The 10,093-nt window shown below is 46.7% G+C and overlaps 1 protein-coding gene across 8 annotated transcripts in view; it reads left to right on the top strand.

Moving 5' to 3' along the window:
- Positions 1–10,072, top strand: part of MTMR14 (myotubularin related protein 14) — a 53,417-nt gene extending 43,345 nt beyond the window's left edge. For 3 of the 8 annotated variants that reach the window (XM_084901958.1, XM_084901959.1, XM_084901963.1), the window contains 2 exons: positions 6,221–6,376; positions 9,471–10,072. In XM_084901958.1, coding sequence (XP_084758084.1) covers positions 6,221–6,376; positions 9,471–9,657 — 343 coding nt within the window. In that variant the 3' untranslated portion in view covers positions 9,658–10,072. Of the gene's footprint in view, positions 1–5,583; positions 5,659–6,220; positions 6,377–9,470 lie in introns of all 8 variants that reach the window. The other 5 variants (XM_084901960.1, XM_084901961.1, XM_084901964.1 and 2 more) reach the window with 3 other exon arrangements.
- The last annotated feature ends 21 nt before the right edge of the window (positions 10,073–10,093 follow it).

The raw sequence follows: 10,093 nt of genomic DNA on the forward strand, positions 1-10,093 counted from the left end.
GTGGAGAAGTACAATGGAAAAGGCAGCCTTCGGTTCTTTCCTCTTGCCTCTTCCTATATGCTATCTTTGCCTTCCATCCAACTTCACTAGTGGTGGCCACCCACTCCTGGGACACCCTGCTTCCTTTCTCACATCCCAGGATCACATACTCCCCTTTTTTCCATCAATAGATCAGAAGCGCTATGCTTTAGTCCAGTTGGAAGGTATGTGTCCATCACTGAAGCAACCTCTGAGGTTCCTACCAACCATTCATTATCAGGAAGAAAAATCAGTGTATTATGGAGCTAGCATTGGCTTTGGTCAGACCTTTTGTTAGACCTGAGTTTCACTTCTAGCTTTGTGACTTGGAAACATTCTGAGCTCAGGTTTGTTTTGGGTTTTTTTTTTTCCCATGTGTTTTTTGCCAGTCTTTGGTTTACAGGGCTTTAGAGGAGAATAGGGAATTTTACATAAGTGAATTTTAGAAATAAATGAAAATTTTGTCATATTGCCAAATCTTGGCCTGTTTCCATGTATTTTTGATGGGCAGGATTCTAAATGCATTACTGACTGCCCTTTCTTCTTTGTTTTTTTTATTTTTCAGGTGTACAACCCAGTGATTATACATTTATATAAATTAAGTGGTAACCCCACTAAATCTAGTACCCATCTGACACCATATATAGTTATTATAATATTATTGACTGTATTTCCTATGCTTTACATCCCCATGATTGTTCTATAACTGCCAATTTATCCCTTCACCTTTTTTACCCATCTTCCTGTACCCCCTCCATCTGGCAACTATCAAAATGTTCCCTGTATCTTTGAGTGTTTGTCGTCTGTTTGTTCATTTATTTGGTTTTTTTGATTCTACATATACTAGCAAGTGAAATCTTAGGCATTTGTCTTTCTCTGTCTGACTTATTTCATTCAGCACAATACCCTCTAAGTCCATACATGCTGCCGATTGCTACATTTCATTCTTTTTTTGCCTGAGTCATATTACATATGCACTTCTTTTATTCATTCATCTATTGGTGAACACTAGATTGCTTCCATATCTTGGCTATTGTAAATAATGCTTCAATGAACATATGGATGCATATATCTTTTGGGTTTCTTCAGATAAATACCCAGAAGTGGAATTGCTGAGTCCTTCTTTGTCTCTTATTATTAACTTTTTCATTAAAGTCTATTTTGTCTGGTATAAGTATTGCTACCCTAACCTTTTGCTTATTTCCATCTTTATAAAATATTTTTTTCCATCCCTTTAAGTCTATATATGTCTTTTGATCTGAAGTGAGTCTAATAGACAGCATATATAAGGATCTTATTTTGTTATCCATTCAGCCACTATATATCATTTAAAAATATATATATTTTATTGATTTTTCTTACAGAGAGGAAGGGAGAGGGATAGAGAGCTAGAAACATCGTCGATGAGAGAGAAACATCAACCAGCTGCCTCTTGCACACCCCCTACCGGGGATGTGCCCGCAACCAATGTACATGCCCTTGACCGGAATCAAACCCGGGACCCTTGAGTCCGCAGACCGACGCTCTACCACTCAGCCAAACCGACTTCAGCACACTATATATCTTTTGACTGGAGTATTTGATCTATTTGCATTTAAAGTAATTGTTGGTATGCATTTACTGCCATTTTCCTTTTTCTTAAAGAAAGCCCTTTAGCATTTCTTATACTGTTTTGGTGGTGATGACCTCCTTTTGCTTTTGCCTGTCTGGAAAGCTCTTTGTCTGTCCTTTCTTTCTAAATGATAATCTTGGTTGTAGGTTGTTGCTTTTCATTACTTAGAAAATTTCAGGCCAGTCTCTTCTGGCCTGTAAAATTTTGTTGGAAATCAGCTGACAGTCTTATGGGCACTCCTTTGTAGGTAACTGTTTTCTTTTAAGAATCTCTGTCTTTAGCCTTTTGCATTTTAATTATGTTGTGTTTTTTAAAATATATTTTTATTGATTTCAGAGAGGAAGGGAGAGAGATAAAGAAACATCATTGATGAGAATAATTGATTAGCTTCCTCGTGCATGCCCCCTTACTGGGGATTGAGTCTGCAACCAAGGCATGTGCCTTTGACTGGAATCAAACCCAGGACCCTGTAGTCCACAGGACGATGCTCTATCCGCTGAGCCAAACCGACTAGGGCAATTAATGATGTGTCTTGATGTTGGCCCCTAGGTTCATACTGTTTGGGGCGCTCTGTGCTTCCTGGACTTTAGTATCTTTTTCCTTGACCAGGTTAGGGAAATTTTCAGTGATTACTTCTTCAAGTAGATTCTCAATTTCTCTATGTCTTCTCTTCCCAGCACCCCCAAGATGAGAATGTTGATACTCTTGAAGTTGTCCCTGATCTCTCCTCACTTTTTGAGTTCTTTTTTCTTTTTGCTGTTCTGGTTGGGTGTTTTCTGCTTCCTTGTCTTCTGAATCACTGATTTGATCCTCTGCTTCATCTACTCTATTATTGATTTCCCTCTGATGTATTTTTCATTTCAGGTACTGTATTCATTTTTGACTGGGTCTTCTTTATGCTTCTATCTCCATTTTTATGGATACTTTCTATCTCTTTTTATTGAAATTGAAGTTCATCTATTCTTTCCTGAAAGTCCTTATAACTGGAGATGTTTTTTATTTTTTATTTTAGAGAGAGGAAAGAAGGAAAGTCAGAGAATGAAACATTTATACGGGAGGGAGGCAACATCGCACACACTCCAAGTGTGATCACACCCAAAACCTGAGCTTGAACCCTGACCAGGAATTGAACTGGTGACCTTTTGGTGCATGGGATAACGCTCGTCCGACTGAGCCACACCAGCCAAGGCATAACTTGGGTTTTGAGCTGTGCATCTGGTAGATTGCATTTCTCCATTTTATTTAGATCTTTTTCTGGAGTTTGGTTCTGTTCTTTCATTTGGGACATGTTTCTTTGTCTCCTCATTTTGGCTGCCTCTCCATGTTTGTTGCTGTGTGTTAGAGATGCTTCATCTCCCTGTCTTGGTAGAGTGGCCTATGTAGTAGGTACATTGTAGTGCCCCATGGTGTAGTCTCCCTAGTCACCCAAGCTGAGTGCTCCAGGCGCACCCCATGTGTGGACTGTGTGTGTATTTCTGTAGTTGTGAGCTCAGTTTCTTGAATCCCATCTTTAAAGGGGGAGTAATGAACCTGGCCTCCATAAGTTGTGTTTAAATGACCTAATGAATACCTGGCACATAGTAAATACTCATTTTTTCCACAAATGCTCAGTAAATTGTAACCGTTTGTCCTTATCAGTTACATATCTGAGGGCAGGTAAAAGGCCAGGCCAGATCTTTTTTTTCTTGCTTCAGCTATGTGGGTTGCACCAGTTTGGCTTGTATGTTCTACCCTTGTCTAAAAAGAACTGCCTAGAAAACACCTGCCTGCCCCTGGCCAGTGTTGCTCAGTGGTTGGACATTGGTCCCATGCATCAAAACGTTTCAGGGTTCAATCACTGGTCAGGGTAGGTATGGGAAGTGACCAATCAATGTTTCTCTCTCACATCGATGTTTTTCTCTTTCCCACTCTCCCTTCCTCTCTAAAACCAATAAAAACATATCCTTGGGTGAAGATTAAAAAATAAAATTTAAAAAGACACCTGCCCCAGTTGGCCCACAGCAAGTATCTGGCAGGAGATGGGGAGGGCCCAGGAGGTTGGCTTCTCACTGACATTTCATCCCTAAGAGTTGTAGTTTTCTTGGTGCCTAGGCCCTCTTCACAGCACCAAGAAAGCTACAACTCTCACATTCTCCCCATCTCCTGCCAGATACTTGCTGTGGGCCAACTGGGGCCCTCCTGGGCTCTCTGAGTCGAAGGGATATGAACAGATGACCTTAGAAGCAACATTGGCTCCAGTTGTGCAGTTTGAGGTTAGCTTGGCCCCATATTTCCTCCAGTTCTGTAGATAGAGAGAGGAGGTGGAGCTCAAATCAATTTTTGTTGTTATTGTTTTTGCTACTCTGTTTGTGCTTGAGAAAGGGTCCGGGGTCTTATTAAAAATGATCGAGTTACTTGTCTACTGAGCCTGACTTGAGGTTTTCCTTTTACTAGGCAGGTACAGGTGCTGTGCTCCCTTCTGATGACTCTTTTTTTCATCTTTAGGTGTCCCCTCTAGCCAGCTAATCCATACTCCGAATTTATAACTACCTCTCTGCTTAGCACGGTTCTTTGTTCTCAAACCCAGGAGCTGAACAGTTGTTTTGCAACCCTTTGACAAAAACCTCAAGTAGGAAGATTCATTTGGAGCCTGTTCTCTTGAAAAAGAGGACTACTTGCTGAAATGGCCTCATATCCCCTGGGATCATGTACCCTGCTGCTCTCTGCCAGCTATTCCATCTCCCAGTTGATCCCTGGCTGCTCCAGGTGTCACTCTTGCCTGGTGGAGCTACCTGCTGGACACTGAGGAAGTAAAGAGAAGTGACTGGCCCAAAACTAGCAATCCTTGCAGGGAACCTCACTGTAACCATTCTATCTGTCCACTATTTTCCCATTGGTGGTCTATGTGTCTTGATAGTCCTGGGTGAGTAAGGTTGAGGCATAAGAAACCATGGTCCTTGCCCCAGGAGTGCCTCATTCTGCCAGGCTCTTCTACTCAGCATCCCTTGCAGTCCCTCAGCACTCTGGTGTTTTGGAATTGTTCTCCCACAGCCACTAAAAGTGGAAAAGAAACTGCCCTGAAGTTTGAATAGTAGATGAGATCTGTGGAGCCAGGCTGATGTTAGCGGGTTGTGCTGACTGAAGGCATGACCTGAAGGAAGCAGAGGGCAGGTGCCAGACTATGGCATGTGGCGTGTCCTCTCCTGTCTCTCTGATTTACAGACAGCCTGAGTCCTACCAAGTTTCTCCATCTAGAAACAAGAACGCCCTGCTTTGTTGGGCGCTAGAGTCTTCCACCGGGTACCAGACCACATCCTGTTCTCATCTCTAACGCTGCTGTCACACACCTTCTGGGCTTTGGCAGGAATGATGAATGTGGCAAGTCTCTGGGTTACAGGAGGTTCCAGTTCATGGTGACTCTGATGTAGAAAGCCATCTGTTTTCCCTAGTCTCAAGGTAGTTCTGTTGTAAGACAAACCTGTAATCAAACTTGGCTTTAAAAATCTCTTCTTGTTCTGCCTAGCTTCACCTGTCTGGGCTGACATCTCCCTGTCTCCAAAATGGGGATGGTTAAGGATCCCTGGAGATGCAGTGCCGGGCTGGTGTGACCGATGCGGGGGACTGTCGCTCTCTACGTCAGCCAACTGTGTGGGCCAAGATCAGCGAATGTTTTTCTCTGTTCCATACTCCCTACACCACCATTCATGCTTCTACTCTGCTTCTAGGTCCCTACAGAAGCACCTTCTGCTATTCTTGAACTAAAGAATAAAGGGTCAAGCATCAAAGCTGATGCATCTGTGGGATCTGGGACATGGGGTAGCTGTTGGAAGGGTTTGTTTGATATATCCCTTCCTCTTCCTTTCTCTTCTAATGGCTTTACTGCTGCCCTGAGATGACAGAGGGGTTGGCAGTGAGTGCGGAGGAGGTGGCACAGTAGATTCCCAATACCATTTTCCTCTCCCTGCACTTCACAAACTTCCATCTGAAACAGGCCTGATGAGGCGGTCAAGTTGCCTGCCTGATTCATCCCTTCCCTCTGGGCATAGCCAGTGAGTTAGCTGGGTGTGCTTGTGAATACAAACTAGGGCTCCTGCAAGGCACTGCAGAGTGGGGCTAGGGCTCTTAATCTAGGTCACCACCCTCCACTCTCCCCAAGAGGCTTGTTCTCCCACCCCTGACAGGAGCTTGGTGGCCCTGGGTTCTGTGTAGCCTCCATGCTAATCTGTGTGCTGGGGCGTATGGGGCATCAGTCTTGCTCCCCTCATTTTGGTGCTGTGGATATTTTACTTGCTCTGTCAGACACCAGGGCAGGCTTTGGTTGATGGCTCACCTCTTGTCACCATGCTTTGCTCTTCTTTCGCTTCCGAAAGTCTTTGCATTAAGCATTGTCTTCACAGCTGAGCCTGTCTTATGTTCTGCATTCTTCTTTCTTGGTCTATCCAGCTGTCTTTGCACTTTTTCAGAAGTGGTTGACTTTTCAAATGCTCCACCAACAGCACCTTGCGGCCATGGCCCAGGGCCACCGTAGCACCCAACCCCCACCCCTTCAGTGTTTCCCCTGTCAGGCATATGACTGACTGCATCATCTCCCCTCTCTCCTCTCTGCCCCAGATCAGTGGACCATCCCCTGCCCGGATCCTCTCTCTCCACAGACTATGGCAGCTGGCAGATGGTAACAGGCTGTGGCAGTATTCAGGAACGGGCTGTCCTGCACCCAGACTCCTCTCTCCCTTTCAGCTTCCAGGAGGAGCTCCCTAACAGTTGTCTGTAAGTGTCTTGCTTGAGAAGGCAGGATGCTCCCCTGCCCATATCAAAAGCTGGTGAGCACACAGCCAGCCGTGCTGGTCAGGAATGAGGCAGCAGCCGGCCCTAGGGAGCTGGCTTGGGATCCCTGCCCCATCCCAGTGTCTTAGTTGAGTGTGCTTGCTGCTCATGGACCTGAGGTTCGGAGGAGGCCTGTTATGGGCCGCTCAGTGCGTTGGAGTGTGTTCGCTCTCCCCAGCCTCTAAAACCACCCATCCCCGGGTGTCTTGGGGCACATCCTGTGGGAAAGCTGGCTGGACTGTAACTATAGAAGATTCTATTTCTGTCCATGGCTTTGCCTGACAGGAGAATCCTTTGAAAGCAGAACAGTGGGGAAGTGAAGGTAGGTGTATGGTGGAGACCAAAGCCAGAATGTTGCTGGGTTAGCCCTGAGGCTGTGCTCCTCCCCATTAGAATCAAGGGTTCTATGCCAATCCCTCTTCATATTTGTCTTCTGCTTTTGCCTCTGGTCAGGAAAAATAAAAACCCCAAGCCTATAAAATCCTCTTGCAAGCCTATAAAAGCATACAAAATCCTGGACTTCCAACTCCTATAAAGTATCCACTTGAGCAACTGCCCTTGAGGCAGTCACCTGCCCCCTGCCTGCTCTGCTGCGGCACAGATGTCGGGGGGGGGGGGGGGGGGGGGGGAGGTGCCTCTGGCGGCCTGGCGAGCTTGTTGGCCTGCACCTCAGCTGTGGCTACCTGAGGGACCTCGCCTCCCTACCACAAGTGAATGAACTCGGGTTAGGGATTCATCCCACCACCAGAAATGCAGCTCATTCCCACCAGTGCTGACTGGTTGGAGACAAGCTGCCCTGGGAGTTGAGAAGATCCCTGCTGAGGGCAGGCAAGGGCTGGGCCTTGGGATTCCAGGATGGCAATTCCAGGGACTCCAGAGGCCACTAGTGCCTGGTACAGCCTCTAGCCATGCCATGAAGCCAGAAACAAGGTCCCTATCTTCGATTTTTGAAGGATTAAAAAAGATAGTTGCATCTTTCTGTTGAGACTATTTCAGTCACACTGGCCTAAGAGTTATCTTTGGAGTAAACAGACATCTCTGCCCCTGCTTGATAGCATCCCCCCACTTACCTGGCATTAGCCACTGAAATAGGCAACTCTAGTCCCACGTCCTACAATTTATCCCTTAGGCAGCTCTCAGCGCATAGCTCAGAATTCTGGTTGGTTCTGGTGGTTCCCAGAAGAGGCTAGGTTCTACATGGTCTTGGCAACCAAGACTGTAGGGGAGGGTGAGGTCAGGGTTGATTCCTGGTGAGGTCACGCAGTATGTGAATTCATTGCTTGGGCTTTATCATCAGGAAAATTAGTTGGAATCTTCACTGCTTTGCTCACCAGCTATGTCTTGGGGTATCAGCCTTGATTTCTTGGAGCCTATTAGCTCATCTCTTGAAAGAAGCTAATGGCACTCTGGTAGCTCCAGTCCCTGCCTAACCATTGCCTACTGTGAATCATATATCCTGGACTCCAGTTTGGTCTCTAAATAGGTTGTGATCTCTCCCCCTTTTTCTCCCAGAAATGCTCTCCTATGGACCTTTGGATGTTCCCTGTGAATACAAACTACTAATTGGACTTTCTCTAAGAAAAAGCTGACGATGCACACATAACTTATAGCCTGTATGATAACCTGAGAAAGTAAAGATCTAGGGCCATGTATTTGCCTCAAATGTCAAGAGATACTTTGGAGTTGTTCATAGTATTGCAGGAATCCAGTATCAGCTCCATTTTCTTAGTCTGCTGTAAGAGTTATTTGACTTTTTCCCTAAAACAACCCCCTTCTCCTCCTCTTTCCCGTCCCCTTTCCCTTCCTTCCTTTCCTCCCTCCCTTCCTTCCTTCCTTCCTCCTCTCTCCCACCTTCTCCTCCTTATTCTTATTTCTCTCTCGCTCTGTGTCATAAATACACGCACACATGCACTTCACTGCCACCAGTCTACTTTCCCTAGATCTGCTCTCCCCACACTTACCCAGGACTGTCATTTATTCTTACACCTCCATCTGTTCCTCAGGTCCTCGGGTGCAAGTCATTTGGGCTTGGGAATTGCGGACATTTATTCGGCTTCTGACAAATTCCCAGGAGGGATTATCCAGAGATTGGTCTCCTTCAGAAATTTTGGGTTAAGTTAGGGCTAGTCTTTGTGCTTAGACGGATGGGAACATGAACGTAGGTGTGTCACCTGTCTCCCTCCATTTGAGTTCCTGACCTTTCCTCTGATTCCATGCCTCTCCCACTTCTAGACTGCATGCCTTTTAGTCCAGGTATTGGATGTGACCAGTACCTCGGGTCTCTTCTATTAAAGAATCCTTCAGGCAGCGGTCGCCAACCTTTCGGACCTCATGGGCCAGAGGTTGGTGACTGCTGCTTCAAGTTGTCAGTCGCATTGATGAGTCTAACTTTTCATGCACTTACTCTTCTTCTTGACTTGTAATTCCAGGCCAGTGAGAAAGAGGGATTTCCTATCTTCTGACCAGTCCCTGTAGAGGCCAGAGAAGGAAAAATACATGGAATCAGAACAGGAATTTTGCTGGAAAAGCCAGCACTCTCCTAGCTGTTTACCTGGGGTCACAGTGACTAAAGGTGTAGCTAAAACGTTAGGGGTTTCCAGTGAGGACCCTGGCCTCTCCAGGGCACTGCCAAGAATTTTCTCCCAGGATGCTCCGTGTCCTGGCCTCAAGAAAGCTGAGGCCTTTGATTAGCCAAGGCCTGATGCCCGATGCTAGGGTCTCTCCCTTTACTTAGAGGTAAGGCTTGTAACTCGCTTGTTCTTATGAAGGAATGGAAGCCAGCAGCTGTTGGAGCAAACTCCCTCCTGTTTGGCTTCTCCCCTCCCTAATGATCACAGAGATGGTTGTTTCCCATAAAAAGTCAGGCCTGTCCCCCCCAAACAGTAACCTGAAAACTGAGAGGAATGGTTTAAGAGGAGAACAGGACAGATATTTGGGGCCTTGTGCTGGTGAAGACGGGAGGATAACCATTGTGACATGAGGATGAGGATGTTGGGTCCTGCCCCGTGGTGATGCATTTATTCTTTCTCCTCCATAGGCTCGCAGCCCTGAGTGAGCGGGAGACACGCCTGCAGGAGGTGCGCTCAGCCTTCCTGGCTGCATACAGCAGCACAGTGGGGCTTCGGGGGGCGGTGGCCTCCAGTCCTTCCGGTGCCATTGGGGGCCTGCTGGAGCAGTTTGTGCGTGGCGTTGGACTCCGGGGCACCAGCAGCAGCACCTTATGAAGCAGCCAGCCCACAACAGTTTTCTCCTCTCTCACCTGAGCCCTGAGTGGAATCAAAGCCATGCCTGGCCGAAGGGTGCTTTTTTAAAAGTCGGGGGAAATGGCCTCACTCCCCCATCTGCATCATGCACATGGCAGCCCCAAAGCCGAGCAGGGCCAAGGACAGGGTTCTCCAAACCCCAGCTTCCTAACTGGTGACCACCACCCCTCCTCTCGTCACTGCCTTCCACCCACCCTAATCTTTGCCTGGGTTCCCACCAACTCAGAACTGTGTGGGGTTTCCTAGGGCCTTGTAGAGGCTGAGACTTCACAGACGGCACCCCCCCCCCCTTTCCATCTTGTTTCCTGGGGAGGAGGGGGTCACCTGCACTGAGAATAGGCAATTTGACACAAAATAAAATCAAAGTCTTGTTGAACGGCAGCTCTTTTGGGCATTC

Source organism: Pipistrellus hanaki, assembly GCF_964339955.1.
Source record: "Pipistrellus hanaki genome assembly, chromosome: 13".
NCBI classification, from domain to species: domain Eukaryota; kingdom Metazoa; phylum Chordata; class Mammalia; order Chiroptera; family Vespertilionidae; genus Pipistrellus; species Pipistrellus hanaki.